The sequence below is a fragment of the Tribolium madens genome, unplaced genomic scaffold, assembly GCF_015345945.1.
Source record: "Tribolium madens isolate multiple individuals breed KSU strain unplaced genomic scaffold, Tmad_KSU_1.1 Scaffold_91;HRSCAF=231;Tcas5.2_LG7, whole genome shotgun sequence".
In the NCBI taxonomy this organism is placed as follows: domain Eukaryota; kingdom Metazoa; phylum Arthropoda; class Insecta; order Coleoptera; family Tenebrionidae; genus Tribolium; species Tribolium madens.
Window position 1 is genome coordinate 5,875,576 of NW_025401063.1, and position 17,405 is coordinate 5,892,980.

A 17,405-nucleotide genomic window follows, 5' to 3' on the forward strand; every position below is an offset into this window, starting at 1 on the left:
GAACGGGTAACCAACCTTAGGCATTCAAAACTACTTCTGAAAATTCTAGTTACAAACAACATGAAAAACGTAATTTTTTTAAAAGTGCAAATCCTAGGTGGTAATTTCTTGTTGATAAATCTATACACGTCTAGATGTTTACTTATTGTATTTATTCTACCCCCTCTTCCCCAACTCGTTTATCTTGACCTTGCACTTTTACTTTTGCAAGTTGCGAGCCTTGAGTGTCATTTCTGTCAAAGGTGTTTTGTTGAAGTACGCAATTATTTATTTTGTTAATTTACATTTAAATACGCAAAATTGTGGGCAAAAGCCAATGAGTGCGCGTCAATACGTTACTTGGATCGATTTTAGTGGTATCGGATAATAATCATTTGGAAAAATGGGGGATGTGACCCAGGGGGCGCAAGGCCAAATGAAGATCGGCCACTACATCCTTGGCCAGACCTTAGGTGTCGGAACATTCGGCAAAGTGAAAATCGGGGAACACCAAATCACGGGACACAAGGTAGCAGTCAAAATTTTAAATCGGCAAAAGATTAAGAGCTTGGATGTTGTGGGGAAGATCAGGAGGGAAATACAAAACTTGAAACTGTTTCGGCACCCGCATATTATTAAACTGTATCAGGTGATTAGTACGCCGACTGATATTTTTATGATTATGGAATACGTCTCTGGGGGCGAATTGTTTGATTATATTGTAAAACATGGGAAATTGCAAGAACATGAAGCGAGGAGGTTCTTCCAGCAGATTATTTCGGGAGTTGATTATTGCCATCGTCACATGATTGTTCACCGAGATTTAAAACCTGAAAACCTTCTCCTTGATCACAACATGCATGTAAAAATTGCCGATTTTGGTTTATCCAACATGATGATGGATGGCGAATTTCTGCGCACTAGTTGCGGTTCCCCGAATTACGCGGCACCTGAAGTCATCTCTGGCAAACTTTACGCCGGACCCGAAGTCGATATTTGGTCGTGTGGAGTCATTCTTTATGCCCTTCTTTGTGGCACTTTACCTTTTGATGATGAACACGTCCCCACACTCTTCAGAAAAATCAAATCAGGCATCTTTCCTATCCCTGAATACCTGAATAAATCAGTAGTCAACCTACTGTGCCAAATGTTACAAATCGATCCTATGAAACGAGCAACAATTGATGAAATTAAAAAGCACGAATGGTTCCAAAAAGACTGTCCTGCTTACTTATTCCCATCACCTGTAGAGCAAGACTCGTCAGTAATTGACACAGACGCTGTAGGTGAAGTTTGCGATAAGTTTGGGGTACAGGAGAAGGAAGTACACAATGCGCTTTTGAGTGGAGACCCCCACGATCAACTTGCGATCGCTTATCATCTTATTATTGATAACAGACGTATTGCGGACGAAGCGGCAAAGGCGGAAATTAAAGATTTTTACATCGCGGGGAGTCCCCCACCCGTTAGCATGAGTCCTAGTCCAAGTCCTTGCGATTTTGGTTCTAGCCCTTTGAAACCTCATCCGGAAAGAATTGCGCCGTTAAGGGACAGAATGGCGTCGAATCATGCAACTACCGGCGACAGAGGAAGAGGTGAGAGCTCCGAGGCGAAGCCGAGTAAAGCAATTGTAACTTTTTTTTTTTTTAATTTCAGTTAAAAGGGCTAAATGGCATTTGGGGATTAGATCACAAAGTAAACCTCATGATATTATGATGGAAGTTTATAGGGCTATGAAAGCTTTGGATTATGAGTGGAAAGTCATCAATCCTTACCATGTAAGAGTACGTCATAAGAATCCTTTGCATGAAAGATTCGTCATGATGTCCCTACAATTGTATCAGGTAATACAATAGAAAATTTAATAAAGATTATTGGAATATTTTAATTATTTTTTTTCTTAGGTGGATTACAAAAGTTACCTATTGGATTTTAAAAGTTTGGCCAACGAAGAAGCGGAGTCGAATACGGCAGCCCCTGTAATGGGGTCTCTGGCCACTCCAGTGCAGTCAGGCGATATCACTTTGAACGCAAAACCGAAAGGGCATTACACTATGGAATTTTTCGAAATGTGTGCCGCTTTAATTATACAATTGGCTCGTTAATTTAAGACAAATTTTATCCTACCTATTTTACGTTAAAAATTATGTAGTCTAATTACTAGATTTTTGTTTGATCTTAATTGCATAGTGAGTTTTTAAGTGAATTTACCAGTGATAAAAATAAAAAAGGTATTAGTCGCTTTTAAAAAGCCATTAATTGTGTAAACTGGTTAGTTGTGATGATATTTTTGTTGTTTAATTAAGTTGTAAAATAAACTGAGTTTTATTGGAATCAAGCTATTCTCTACAAACACCTAATATAATCTCTTGGTAGCCATATCTCTCTTATAATGTTCCTCCATAAGATTAGTCTTCTCCATCCTATCGGCGGCAATTTTCTGTATCTTTTCCAGTAAGTCAGGATATGGATGGATAGCTTTAATAAAATCCTTCCTGTCCAATCTGTACAATTCACACGTTTCCACAGCAATAACAGAAGCAACTCGTTGCGCCTCTGGAGTGACTAAAGCAATTTCGCCGAAGTGGTCCCCATCTTCTAAATGACAAACTTCTTTCCCTGAAACTGTGTAAACAGCCACAGTTCCAGTAGAGATGAAGTACATGCAGTTTCCGGTCGAATTTGCTTTCACAACAACATCATTAGTCAAATAAATCTCGGATCGCAAACAGGACACGATTCGTACCAGCAAATTCAGTGGAAGATCTCTGAAAAATTCAACGTTTTCCACCAACTGCCTACAAGTCTGCATTACGATTTCTTGTCGCAACTGGCCAGAAATCGTTGCGTAGATTTCATTCTCCCGAAAGTAGCTTTTTTGAAAATGGAACTCGTAATAAGTCAAAATTCTTTTTTGGGTGTACAATGGGAGCTGTTTATGACGCATAAATTCAACCAGTTGTTTTACCATTTGAGAGTACTTCATTTTAGGCGAAGTTTTAGCGCGCAAGAATTCAATAACGCGAGCTAAAATATTTCGTCAGTTTTTGGAAATGTTCATTTAAAAACAAACCTAGGAGGTAAATTTGGACAAATTTTGATAAAAACCATAACACTGTAGTCATTAAAAATTCGTTGTTGTTTTCTGGTTCTTCCACTCCGTATGATGCTGTATAAATTAAAAGAGCCCCGTCGTAGAGACTGCGAGAGATAGCTTTGAAAGCAGTTGTGTTCTTATAAGCGGCACTAGAAGTTGGTTATTAAACTTAAAAAACAAAAACATAAAATTCAGTTATACTAATTTTTCTTGTCATCGAAAAGATAATATCCGAAAATTTGGGTACAAGAAAGAGTGTGCCAAAAAATTAGCATTGTGAGCACCATAAGAACCCCATGTCGTACATAAAAATCAACTCCAAATATCTACAAGCTGATAAAAACCAAGATGAAATGAAAAATTATTAATTTACATTGCAAAGTTTCATTGCAAGATTATTGAGAGTGAAAAATCTCAAATATTTTATCGTCGATATTAATTGTAAAATCGCCAAATTCCAGTTTTTATAACCACCGGAATTATCCATAGGTATAAAAAGATCCCAGTGAGTTGGCACTGATGACAAAAAGTCCACAATAAATTGATTTTTCAAATAATGTCTACAACTCGAAAACTAATCTTTAAAAAATCTTAAATTATCGTAAATACAAAACTATCTTCTGATGATGAAGCACAACCTCTTTTTTTGCTTCATCATAATATCCCGTTATTGCATTAAACCCAATATCGGCGCAACAAATCAAATCCAGAGCCATTCGGAGTGTAAGAAAGGCAGTACTGTGAAGAAATGGCATGGTTTCTTCAAAAGCATAAAATCCAATATCTAATGGTACCAAAATTAACTGAAAGAGGCAAACACCGCACATGCATAACTCCCACCAAATCCTACGCAAAAATTAGGTTCAAACGTTTTTTGAAAACAAGCTATACCGAGCACTGCTGAAAGGGTGGATGCTTGTGGGGTGGTATCTAATATGTCTTTGTTTTTCTTTCTCGATTGCACCGTGACTTCGCAAGTGAATGGCACAAGATTTACAGATTTTTTCATGAACTAGGATACTTCTCATCACAGCTCTTTTAAATTGATTGCACCAAGTTTTCTGTGGGAACCTTTTCTCCACTTCGTCATCTTCGGCAAGCATTTCACAGTCGTGGCCCAAGTGGGCAAACTTGCCCATTGATTAAACAAACATTGGGACTATTTTAGTAACAAACTTACCACTTTGTTGTATTTGGGAGGTCCGGCAGTCATTTTTATTAAAAATTCTGTATTTTTCTGATACGCTATTTATTCTTTTAATGGTTTTTACTGTTTTGCTATGGTAATGCTCTCATTACGAATGTATAAGCCAACTTGAGTAATTGAATTTTAAACTCAGCGCCAAGTCAGGCTGGCAAAAACACCAACCACCAACACAACGAACATAAACTACCTGTTTGTGTGTTTGTTATCTTCTTCTTGTTATTGAAAGTGTTTTCAGAAATTTGCGTTGTTTTCTGAAAACAGTTGATAAGTGTTTGGGTTTGGTGTTTTTATGAGTTCTCATGTGCGGGTACAGGACTATTATCTGTCGTTAAACCAACCTAACCAAAATGACCGAGCCCCATTTAAAAATCTACACAGTTCTCGACAACAAAGTTTTTGAAGTTCCTTATAATGCCTCGACAACAGCTGAAGATGTCTGCATTCATGTTTGTAGACAGTTGGGAGTTTTACCTATAGCCCGACACCTATTTGGTCTGCGAGTCACAAACAAGCAAATTTTTCTACGCCCCTCGGCAGTTTTCAACGAAAAAAATACGCATTTTGAATTACGAATTCGGTTCAAAGTACCGAACTGTACCAAGTTGAGAAAAATTGATGAGAGGGCTTATGACTATTACTTTCATCAAGCTCGCAATGATGTTCTTGAAAATAAAATACCTGACATTGTTTATGAGAAGTATAGGCGGGAATTGATGGGTTTGGGGATTACTGATATGTATAGAGTGATGTTAGAGAAGGATATTCCAAGAGAGAGTGTTGAAAATGAGTATAAAAAATATATACCAAAAGAAGTGGTAAAAAGACACTCAATTTTTATCAAAAAACCTATACATGATACATTGGGGAAACTTCAAAAATCTGTGCATGATGCTAAATATGTTAAAGCTGAATATTTGAAGCAGCTTGATATCATAGCGCCAGAGTACCTTTCTGAAGTTTACAAAGCAGTGACTGATGAAGACGGTGTCGTTTGTGCCATCACCATCAAGGTTACTCCTTATCACCCAACTGAACCAGGGATTAAATTTTCATCAGAATCAAACAAAGACGTGGGTCAATAACACAAAAGTTTTGCATTTTTTAATAAAAACATTGCAGTGGCAACGCATTTGTACCATTGAAGAACTTGGTTTCATCTCAATTAGGGATGATGATGGTACTGTTGAAATCAGCAGAAAAAACGGAATCCCATTTTACTTAAAATTTAACTCAAATCAGTTAATGTTTTCTTTCATTAGTCTCTTAGATGGCTACTATCGACTGACTTGTAAATGGACTTTTAATATTTGTAAAGATGTTGTAACGCCTTCATTGCAAAAATTGTACGCCATGAAGTGCCACGGACCTGTTGGGTATGCAGTATTTTTAAGACGTTTTCATAAATAACAATTTTGTTACAGAGGGGAATTTTCTTATGCTAAATTAGAAGAAAAACGAAGCAACCGCCCAGGGTGTTTCATAATCAGGGAAAGTGCCGTTAAATATAGCGACTACTATATTGATGTTTGCATGAAAGACAAGTAAGAACTTATTACACAATTCGTTACTTACCAAGAAATCCATTTTACATTTTTTCACAAAATTTATTGTTTTTTTGCAATTAACTTCACTGAACTTCTGGTTAAAATTTTGTTCTACATACTCCTAATTTGTGATAATTTTAGTTTAAATCCACCAAAACCGAAAACTTTCAAATTGGAAAGAATAACCGGCGATGAATTTATTTTCAATGATGATTTAACAAGATACAAGAGTATTCAGCAACTTATGGCTGCTTACAATGATCCCAATGGCCCCATATTTTTACAAGAATGTTTGCCACCTTCCGAATACGGTAGTTAACTTATTTAAATTACTTATAATTTCTTTAATAATTAATTGTAGACGTTTCACCGTTACTTCTTTGTCAAAGCGATAATTTACCAGGAGACTCAGTAACAGATACCTCGGCTTTGAGGACGATTTTACCAACAGCCCCTTTGTGCATCAATTGCAAAGATCTCCAAGTTTTTAAGGGTAAGATAATTAGTTTGACATGACAAATGTCATATCTGCTTATGTTAAAACTGGTTTTTGTTATAATTTTTGCTTTTAACGTGACCGGAGATGATGAAGTTGGCAACTTTTCTGACCTGTCTATGTGTAAATTGAGCCACTTAGGTCTCGAATATCTTGGCGATATATCGAAAACGGAATCATGGGTTAGGTGTCAGTCTTGGTCTTCAGATCTTCCTCACCATATCCCTGAAGGGATTGTCGATGCGCAATTCCCTGAACAGTCACGAAAAAGAGCGAAAAACTTTTGTAGGAATCCCACAAAAGACCCTGATGGGCCTTGGTGCTACACTATGAATTTAGACCTGAAATATGAAACTTGCGGAATACCTTTATGTTCAGTGAAGGAATGTAGAATTACAGGGCCTGGAATGGAGTATTCCGGCAATATAAAAAGAGCTCTATCAGGTTTTTAACTGTTAACTTCAATTGGGACTCTTATTCGTGTTTTTAGACCGGAAATGTCTAAAGTGGAATAAAGATCGAGGTAAAGTGAAGGAAGCGACAGGATATAAACCCTACGATAAGTTCTCGAAGATACGTTTCCCAGAAGGTGAAGTTTCAAAAGCTAAGAAATTTTGCCGCAATCCTAATGGTGACATAGGGGGGCCGTGGTGTTTCGTCGAAAATGATGAGACTGATGAAATCGAGAAGGAATACTGCGATATTCCTTTTTGTGAAGTCCCAGATTGTGAGGTTTTCACTAGAAATACTCCAAATTATACTCACTGGACTGACTTTAATAATACTTTAACTGAATTCAGTTTTGGGGTGAAGTTGTGGGACTCAGATTCATACTCAAATGCCACTGCTAGGTTGGTAATATCGACACTGGCGTTACCCGTGACTGGAAAAGAAATGGCCGATTTGGGAATTGGACTTGAAATTTTCCTCTCAAATAAAGTTAGTGCTTTAACAATGGGAAACAAAGACACACCTGAATATGAACCAACTCCTGATATTTTAAAATCGACGAGTTATACGATGTTTACAGTATCCTGGACCGCACCGTTTATAACATTATCATACGAGGGTCAAATTAAGCCGATTTTCTTAGCCGAGTATAAAACTAAAAATAATCTGTTAGGATTTCGCAAAAATCGGTTCAATTTTTACTCCGCTCAAGGCACTAATGTGATTTGGTCGTTCCCTTTTTGTCGCGACGACTTCGAATGTGACGTTCAAACCACCACAGGAGCACAATTTCAACAGTTTTGGCCTTTGAGAACCAACGAAGTTGGACAAGAGTTACAATTCTATCTTCGAGCATTTCACTCAGCTTACATTCTTTTTGTTCCAAGTCCGGCAGTTGATTTTCCTAATGTAAAATTTCTGATACAGCGATCGAATGAAATGTCACGAATTGTGGTAAATTTTTGGGAAGATTCGAGTGTCATAATTAAGGAATTGTCTTTGCCTGAAATTTTGGACTATTGGGAATGGCGCGAATATTCCGTTGCTTTTTTCGCTGATACAATGCAATTTTATTGGACGAAAAGTGTAGGCACGCATATGATTTTTGAAATAAAACATGAAATCTTCCGGTCGCTGCGCTGGTTCTCTCCGAGTTCGGACACGATTGCGCATTGGACCTTCTTTTGTCTTCCTCCAGAAATATCAAAACCTCCTCCAGCTCTTCTACCCGAATGTGCATTAAACAATGACGAAGAAAATTATAAAGGGACTCAAGACGTAACTAGTGAAGGCATGCCGTGCCTGCCATGGGCAAGCAAATTGCTACCAAATCAAGATTTTGACAACAAAAGCGAAGCCCTAGTTGAGTGGAATTATTGTCGTGATCCTAAAAAAGATGAAAAAGGCACTTATTGTTACGCTTTTACTCTTGATAAATCCATTGAGAAAAATTATTGTCGTTTGAGGAAATGCAAGTCGGAGGAATGCAGAATGGCGGGAACCGGAAACGACTATGTTGGGCACTTGTCAAAAACGAGATCAAACCGTAATTGTGATTATTGGTTTGAGAATGTCACAGTTCACAGAGTTGAGTCACAATACGCAAATGAGACTTTATATGCGGATTTGTCTCTTGATGATGTTCAAAATTTTTGTCGAAACCCTTCGAGGGATGTTGGTGGAAGTTGGTGTTATACGAGTGATCCAGACGTTCAGAAAGATTTGTGTAATGTGAGAGATTGTGATAGACCTGAGGAAAACATAATGATCGTTGGTAAAGCGTTACAGGGGCGGAAAGTCTACATTTTACCACAGTGGAAAATAACGGGATTAGAATTTGGGTTAAAACAGTGGAATCCAGATTTAACAGATGCAGTCCAGTTCGATTTTTATCCCAAGAATTTGGATGATAAGATCGAGCTAATTTTGGGAGCGAAGGGTAACGAGAAGGTTTTACTTTTTCACAAGGCAAAGTTAATCAAAGAAAAGACTTTTTTACATTTGATTTCGTCAGGGAAATGGACGGACTTTTGGCTAGTTATGCGGAAAGGTGAAATTTCTTTAGGTTTTAAAGGAGTTCCAAACAGTTTCTTTGAATATCTGACTGACGAAGTCTTCGATCCTATGTTTTTGTCTTTTGGAACTGTTCATGGCAATCCGCTTGGTTTTTTTCTGAAAAGCGAGCAATGTCAAACCGAAAATGTTTCAATAAGTAGTTTTGCCAAAACTGTGCCTTTTGGTATTTGGTCGAGTGAAAAGACACTTCATCAGAATTTTAGTCTGGTAATTCGAGGCGAGGGTTTAGTCTCAATACCTCTGATGTCTCTACCAAACACTCTTAGCTCACATATGCTCCAAATTGATACTATGAAAAACGAGGTTTATCTCAGTTATTTGGGTGAGATTCTAAAAACACAGTCGTCACAATTTCCACTTTTAACCACTAAGAATTGGACGACACTCAATTTTAGTTTCAGCGAACAATATGTTAATGTGACTAAAGAGAACGAAACTGTTTTTACGTACTATAGCTTTAAACCCATGCTCTTCTATTGGTTTTCCTTGGGTATGGAAAAGGGTTGGGCGATTTGGAGTGCAAACTGCGACGCTTTGGACATTGACGGGCCTCCTAGGGATGGAGGGTGGTCGGCATGGTCGCCTTGGCACTGTACTGTGAAATGTGGGGGCGGCGAGGGATATCGTACTCGAAATTGTACAAATCCCAAACCAAACATTTTAGGAATGTTATGTCCCGGTTCTTATAAATCCACGGGAATTTGTAACGATTTTGTTTGTGGGGATGTCAGTCCTACCACTCTTGAAAAAATGAGAGAGAATTTGCAGACGCATCAGTTCAGTTTTGAAGTAAATGAGGGCAGATCGGTGGTTTTGGAAAACGACAGTGAAATGTTGAAAATAATCAGGCAAGAATCGCCGGATTCGTATTTTGAGTGGACATTGAATGGGATTTTTGTTGAGCCAGATGAGAATCGTGTAGTGTTTCAAGGGGATAATTTAGTCGTCAGAAATGTTGGCATTGATGATTCGGGGGTTTATGTTTGTATGTTGTATAGAATAAACAAAAAGAAGGAGGTTTTGAGGGTTATTTCGTTGGCAGTTGTTAGTGAGGATTATACGATTCAAACTCGAGCTACTAGATCGGTCGTATTGGTGTGCAAAGCAGTAGTTTTGGGTTACATTTATTCTGATTTGAGTCTAAAATTGTATTTGAATGGGGAAATTTATAAGGATTTTGGTACAACCATGTTGGCAGCGGTCAATTCCGAAGAATTTAAAGAATTAAATACGTCTCATACGGGAGATTGGAAATGTGTAGTCGAACAAAAAGATTTAAAACTTTCTTGGACAACTAATTACATAAGAATGGAAGTTAAAAAAGCTCCAAATTTTTACACAAATTTGATGGAGGATGAATTTAGTAAACCGTTTTTTGGTTGGTTAGGCACAGAAAATAATGTTTTTTACGCATTGATATTTATTGTTGTTTTTGTCATTCTTATGGTTTTGTTATTCTTGTTTTTATATTTCAAATATTGTACAGTAAAATCACGCTGGAATTAAATTTGCTTCAATAAAAAAATTGTGTTTTATTCTCAGGGCAAAGGAAAGATGGTTCCAGAGGGATTACAATGACTTACAGAAGTATGTGGAAAGTTACAAAAGGTAAAAAAATTGAAGTGACCATGAAAGTACTTAAACAGGAATCGTGTGACAAGTATTTGAAGGTAAAGTATATTACATCGCGCTAAGGAAAATATGATCATAAATTTTTAGGAGTTTCTTGAACTTGCTGGCCAATACGCATATCTTCACTCTGACGCAATTGTGCGTTTGTTTGGAATAACGTTATCGAGTAACGTTTCATTAATTTTGGAGTATTTTCGATTAGGTCCCTTGGACCAATACTTAAGAGAACATAAGGGAATATTGAAGAAAGTTGACTTAATTGAAGCAGCTAGTAATCTTGCTTCAGCACTTTGGCATCTGGTATGCTTTCTTGTTAATGTAACTGTATTTTTTGCTAATATTGATATTTCTGACTTCAGAAAGAAAATGGGATTGTTCATGGAAATATCAGATGTAGAAAATTAATGGTCAATTCACACGATGAAAATTCCTTCACTGTTAAACTGACCGATCCCGGAATTCATATTTCCTATGCATCCAAAGAGTAAGTAATTTTTATTTATTTTTTAACAAAAGGAACAGGATAGGTAACGTATTTTGCAAAAACTACACTAATAAGATGGGTTTTGTTTTTGTAATTTATCTTATATATTGTTTCGTTCTCAAATTATCAGGTTTTTTTGTGTATAGTTGGGTCTTTTGGATTCATTAAAAGGAATTATGCAGGGTAATAAAATCATTAGAAAAATTAAAACTTCTTAAAAAATTAAAGATTTATTGAGATGTTAAATAATACAAGAAGAAATCAGTCTTTACAATTAACAGAAATGTTACATAAAATCACATTACACATCACATTATTTCAATAGTGACTGCATTAAAGTAATACTAAAGAAAGGAGAAAAATCAGGATTCTTAAGAAATTAAAGTTAACAATTCCGAAGGAATGCTTAGTCAACTTCTTCGATCGTTGGTCCTCCTTGTCGTTGACCTCCAAAACCGCCGGCCTGTTGTCCACAACTTCCTCCAGTCCCTGGCATACCACCCTGGCCGCCTTGTTGATACAGTTTAGCCATAATGGGAGCACAGATGGACGATAATTGTTTCTGTCTATCTTCATATTCTTCCTTCTCGGCGAGAGTATTTGCATCCAACCATTGTAAACAGGTGTCGCATTCTTTTGTTACAGTTTGTCTGTCGGATTCGCTTAATTTGCTTCCTTGTTCAGAGATAGTCTGTTTTAACTGGAAGATGTAACCTTCTAGTTGATTCCTAGCGGCAATTCTCTGTCTCTGTTTCTCATCCTCTTCTTTGTATTGTTCAGCCTCTGAGACCATCCTGTCGATGTCTTTCTGGGACAGTCTGCCTTTGTCGTTTTTGATGGTAATATTGCGAGAATTGCCGGAGCTGGTATCTTTAGCGGAGACGTTGAGGATGCCATTGGCGTCAAGATCGAAAGTGACTTCAATTTTCGGGACTCCGCGGGGCGCTGGTGGAATGCCTGTCAGATCGAAGGTTCCCAGAAGGTTGTTATCTTTGGTCATTGCCCTCTCGCCTTCGAAGACCTGGATGGTGACGGCGGGTTGGTTATCGGAATAGGTGGTGAATGTCTGGGTTTGTTTGCAAGGAATTCTTGCGTTTCGCTCGATGATTTTCGTCATTACTCCTCCGGCGGTTTCAATACCCAGAGACAATGGTGTGACATCGACTAGAAGGACGTCTTGAATCTTTGAGTCGGTTTCTCCACTTAGGACAGCTGCCTGGACAGCTGCACCGTAGGCGACGGCCTCATCTGGGTTAATTGAGAGATTCAGTGATTTTCCGTTGAAATAGTTCTGGAGTAGTTGTTGAATTTTCGGGATTCGAGTCGAACCACCGACGAGGACGATGTCGTGAATCATTCCCTTGTCCATTTTGGCGTCTGTTAGGGCTTTTTCGACCGGTTGTAATGTTCCTCTGAACAGATCGGCGTTCAGTTCTTCGAATCTTGCTCTACTGATTTTGGTGTAGAAGTCGATACCGTCGAAGAGGGCATCGATCTCGATGGAAGCTTCAGTGCTAGATGAAAGTGTTCGTTTCGCCCTTTCAGCAGCGGTTCTGAGTCTTCTTAACGCCCTCGGGTTGCTTCTCAAATCTTTCTTGTATTTACGTTTGAATTCATCGGCGAAGTGGGTAACGAGTCTGTTGTCGAAGTCTTCACCACCGAGGTGAGTATCACCTGCAGTAGCTTTAACTTCGAACAACGACCCTTCGTCGATTGTCAAGATGGAAACATCGAAAGTGCCGCCGCCCAAGTCGAAGATGAGGACGTTTCTTTCACCCTTCAAGTTCTTATCAAGACCATAAGCCAGGGCCGCTGCTGTTGGTTCGTTGATGATCCTCATGACGTTCAAACCGGCGATAACACCGGCATCTTTCGTGGCTTGTCTCTGGGAGTCGTTGAAGTAGGCTGGTACTGTGATGACAGCATCCCTTATTGATGTTCCCAAATAAGCTTCTGCAGTTTCCTTCATTTTCGTCAAAACCATTGAACTGATTTCTTCCGGTGCAAACTTCTTAATTTCGCCTTTGTACTCGACTTGGATTTTCGGTTTGCCGCAATCATTGATGACTTTAAACGGCCAGTGTTTGATGTCTTGTTGGATTTTCGGATCGTCGTATTTTCTTCCAATTAATCGTTTCGCGTCGAAGATGGTGTTGCTGGGATTCATGGCAACTTGATTCTTCGCAGCGTCTCCGAGAAGACGCTCGGTGTCGGTGAAGGCAACATAACTTGGAGTAGTTCTGTTACCTTGGTCGTTGGCGATGATCTCGACTTTTCCGTGTTGCCAAACTCCGACGCAGGAGTAAGTGGTTCCCAAGTCGATACCAACTGCTGGAGATTTCACCATTTTGTCTGATTTACTTTGCTTCTATTCAAATTCACTTGTAAACACTTTGTATAAAACGCTTTGTTAAAGCTTTAGTCGCTTTGGTCGTGTTATTCGTTCGTTCGCTTGCTTTCAAATGACTGAAAGCGCGCCGCAGTTCACCGCTTATATAGGAGTGGGCAAATCTTTCTCGAAGTGTACCGAATGTTCTCGAAACTTCCACATTTATAAACGGAAACTTTAGAAAGAATTAATGGAAAATAATGATTTTTTAAACATATTTCCGTTATAATGGCATCTTTATGTTTATTTTTTCGGCTATAATAATAAACGCGGTTTATTTTTTGTGTAATAATCGTTATAATATTATTAAAATTGGTCTTTTCTACTAAATTAGTTTTCGATTCTTATTAGACCCAAAAATGAACGATCGCATTTTTATGCATACCTACTGGTATTTGAAACTTTTTTATTCCAGTTATCCTAAATAAAAAAGTGATTTAACAAATATTTGCAGTGCAAATTATTGAATTTATTGTGTTGTGTTATTGAATTTGCTTTTTTTTTTCTATTTGCTTGAGAAGATTCTATAAAGTTACTTACTTTTAAAGTCTTTTATATGTCTTCTTATTGGACAAAACGTTTTGTATGTAATTTTTTGTCGTCACATTTAAAAAGTTTTCAACACAAAAATTTCGCCTTTCACCCATAATTAAAATTGGTTTTAAAACATTATGTTTACAAAAGTAATTGATGTAAATTTACAAGTTATAATGGATGAATTTTCCATGGGACTGGAAATTTCTGGAGATTTGAAAGTCAATTTTAAATAATAAGAATCATGTTTTGTTTTATTTTTATTTACGAATGAAAGAAAAGTCTAGAACATTTATAGTCAATATCTTTTTATAAAAAAATCAAGAAAAGTGTTGAATTTTTCGAGAACGTTTGAGAATATTCGTGCCGTCGCTTCGTGTTTGTGTGATATTGATTTATGTGAAAGCAACGAAGAAATGAGAACTTTCGAGAACGTTCGGCGTTATTCGGGTCAATGTATTTTTGTATCAAATTCAAAAAATAATTATATAAAAGTAAATAAATAAATTCAACCCTATTATTACGTGAATTGAATTGAATGAATTAAATCATGGATAATAAATATTTATTTATTGAACATTTTACCTGATGGCAATTTTTCATTAATAGATCGAATTTTCTGGAAATATTTAACATTTTATACATACATACTTTAAAGATAAGACTGCTTATATTTACACTTAAGATAACTTTAAAAAATGTGTAGGTGGTTGTAATTATATAATTTAAATTAACTTCTAGAACATTCAAAATCGACAATGATGTATTTTGTCTGATTCATATGTGCGTATGTGAAAAGAAGAGGTACAAGAAGTAAATTCGCTTTTTCTCAGCGTGAAAGTAGGCGTCTGTGACTAATAATCTGTAGAAAATTCTGGAAACGAAGCAAAACACATCGACCCATGCAACGAAGACTTAACTCATTTTATATTCAACTGAGAAATAAACACTTATCCGATTTTATACTAATTATGACTATATATAAGTAGAAATATCTGGCTGTTACTCAATTTTTTTATAGTGTTATGAAAAAAAAATCTGTTTTTATAAACACTATAGTTGTAACGTTGGGTTAATTAAAAAAAATACCTTAAAACTGACGAAACTCGTTCACTAAGAAGATATTGAGATGTCACAATCAATTGAAATCTGCCATTTTTTAAGTTACAGTAGTTTTCGTCGACATAACATAATTAACTGAACAAAATGCTTCTACTTTTTTTGCCAAAGAGAAAAAACAATTTTATTAAAATTTTAGGGTTCATTGGATACCCCTGGAATGTTACACGAATTTGGACTACGCGAAACGATCAACCGCCGCCGATGTATGGGCGTTCGCTACAACCCTCTGGGAAATCTTTGTGCTTGGTGAAGAAATAAAAACCACCGATCACGTGGAAACCATGAGGGTAACTCGTACACGGCCATCCCAACTTTAAATAATTTTTCTCTAATTCTAGTGGTATGCAAGCGGCAAACGCTTACCTTGCCCCCCGATATGCGACAAGGACATCTACGAGCTCATGCTGGAATGTTGGAACGCCGATCCTCATCGACGAAAACAACCCCAAGCCATCATGCGAGATATTAATCAAATATTGTACCAAGTGTACAATTCAAGACGGACACATTCCTACGCTAAAATTTTCACAAAATCAAATTCAACTCTACAGACAGTCGCAGCTTCGTCAACTTATAGTTTAGCATCAAATACAACACAATCGACTTTTATGGTAAATTCGGAAGATTTAATTGCAGCGAGCGAAATCGAAAGCGATTCTTCTGCCCCGTCGAGCTACCGAAGCCAATCGCAAAATTGCTTTTTAAATTCACAGGAAGTTTTGAACAATGAAGATACATATTCTTGTGATTTTTCGAACATACTATCGAATTTCAATTTTTCGACAGTAACGACGTCACTCGATAGTATAAATTCGTTACAAAGTATACTTGAATTGGATCAAGATTGCAGTGTGGTTTTGCAAGGAAGAATTGGACAAGGTTTTTACGGAGAGGTTTATAAAGGAACGTTGGAATATCCCGGAAATCCAGAAATTGAGCCTAGAATAGTGGCAATAAAAAAACTGAAATCTTCAACTCTAAGTTCGTGTTTGCAAGACTTTGAAAGAGAGATTAATATAATGAAGACTTTGCAACACCGGAATATTGTTGAAATTTTGGGGGTTTCACGAGAACCAGACATTTCTCTAGTTATGGAATTTGTTCAGCACGGGTCCTTGCAGAGTTATTTGAAAATTAATCGAGAGTCGTTACAAATGAAACAGTTGCTGAAGTTTGCACTTGACATTGCAGAGGTTTGTTGTGCTTGAATAACAACTAATCAAAATTTATAAATTCAAAATTTGTCTAGGGGATGAATTATTTGGGAAAGAAAAACATCGTTCATCGAGATTTGGCTACACGAAATATTTTGGTAGCTGATGAAAATCACGTCAAGATCTCCGACTTTGGTTTGGCGCAAGTTATAGGCACTAATGACTACTACATTTTGAAAACCAGTAGAGAATTGCCTATTAAATGGTAATTTTGCGAAATTTGTTTACATAATAAAATAATTTTTGTGTTATAAGGTATGCGCCTGAAAGTTTACGTGATGGGAAATTTTCTGTCCGTTCCGACGTTTGGTCCTACGGTGTGACAATGTGTGAAATGTTCAACTGGGGCGAAGAGCCAAAATTGACAAATCTGGGAGACGATGAAGTCAGAGGTCAAGAGCAACAAGTTCTCTTGAACGCCTTGGAGAGCGGGGCCAGGTACGCGTTTGTTACTAACTTTTAGTTAGTTTATTTATCGTTGCCTTTTATAGATTTCCGTGTCCTGCATTGTGCCCACAAGCTGTCTATATCCGGATTATTTACCCATGTTGGCACGCAGACCCCCACGAACGACCGCCATTTATTGAACTTGTCCAGGAAACACAAGATTTGCTAACGCAGTATTGAAATCAGTACGGATGTGATATTTGGTGCCCATATAAGGTGGAACAACTCCATAAAAGGGTATCTTTTTGAGAAGGTAACGACATAACGGAGCACAAACAGGAAAGAGCACCACTAGTATAATCTTTTGTAATTTACCTATTTTAAGATCAATTGTTAGATTTTAGTTTAAATAAGTACCTGTTGTTTTTATTATTTGCTCAATTTCTTTATTTGGAACAAGCATTTCTTGTGCCATTTCTCAGTGCAATCAACTTGTAAATATGTATATTTTATTTTAAAATAAATTTTAATTGAAGATTAGCTATTATTAATTTTTTCTTTTTTTTTCAATTAATTTAAAATTCGACCATTTGTCTGTTTGAATAAATGACTAACTATTCTATAAAAAAAACTTTTGGTTTGGAATTGCGAAATAACAGTAATAAATATTGAATACTGGTAATAAATGTACAATTTAATAGATTTATGGTATTTTGGGCTTTTCTATTGTATCAATGACGTTTTTCATGGTAATTTTCCCGATTCGATCTAATGGGACTAAGGAGTAATGGAAT

The 17,405-nt window shown here is 37.0% G+C and overlaps 5 protein-coding genes across 5 annotated transcripts; 3 read left to right on the forward strand and 2 right to left on the reverse strand.

The window, feature by feature from the left end:
* The first annotated feature begins 208 nt into the window (after positions 1-208).
* On the forward strand, positions 209-2,313 carry LOC123011986 (5'-AMP-activated protein kinase catalytic subunit alpha-2). Its single transcript, XM_044409725.1, has 3 exons — positions 209-1,574; positions 1,636-1,823; positions 1,884-2,313. Exons 1-3 carry the CDS (start codon positions 383-385, stop codon positions 2,082-2,084), a joined length of 1,581 nt encoding a protein of 526 aa, XP_044265660.1. The 5' UTR covers positions 209-382; the 3' UTR covers positions 2,085-2,313.
* Positions 1,973-4,478, reverse strand: LOC123011985 (potassium/sodium hyperpolarization-activated cyclic nucleotide-gated channel 1-like). Its single transcript, XM_044409723.1, has 7 exons — positions 4,257-4,478; positions 3,968-4,206; positions 3,686-3,922; positions 3,450-3,636; positions 3,278-3,402; positions 3,053-3,225; positions 1,973-3,006 (listed from the first exon to the last, which is right to left on the reverse strand). Exons 1-7 carry the CDS (start codon positions 4,287-4,289, stop codon positions 2,336-2,338), a joined length of 1,665 nt encoding a protein of 554 aa, XP_044265658.1. The 5' UTR covers positions 4,290-4,478; the 3' UTR covers positions 1,973-2,335.
* LOC123011980 (tyrosine-protein kinase hopscotch) lies at positions 4,467-17,151 on the forward strand. The gene is made up of 13 exons (XM_044409720.1): positions 4,467-5,353; positions 5,403-5,656; positions 5,705-5,824; positions 5,969-6,138; positions 6,189-6,320; positions 10,392-10,519; positions 10,569-10,781; positions 10,841-10,965; positions 15,147-15,297; positions 15,349-16,203; positions 16,260-16,429; positions 16,480-16,662; positions 16,716-17,151. Exons 1-13 carry the CDS (start codon positions 4,631-4,633, stop codon positions 16,849-16,851), a joined length of 3,360 nt encoding a protein of 1,119 aa, XP_044265655.1. The 5' UTR covers positions 4,467-4,630; the 3' UTR covers positions 16,852-17,151.
* LOC123011979 lies at positions 6,362-10,366 on the forward strand. Its single transcript, XM_044409719.1, has 2 exons — positions 6,362-6,767; positions 6,814-10,366. Exons 1-2 carry the CDS (start codon positions 6,362-6,364, stop codon positions 10,353-10,355), a joined length of 3,948 nt encoding a protein of 1,315 aa, XP_044265654.1. The 3' UTR covers positions 10,356-10,366.
* On the reverse strand, positions 11,177-13,440 carry LOC123011984 (heat shock protein 70 A1-like). The gene has a single exon (XM_044409722.1). It carries the CDS (start codon positions 13,310-13,312, stop codon positions 11,372-11,374), a length of 1,941 nt encoding a protein of 646 aa, XP_044265657.1. The 5' UTR covers positions 13,313-13,440; the 3' UTR covers positions 11,177-11,371.
* Positions 17,152-17,405: the final 254 nt, after the last annotated feature.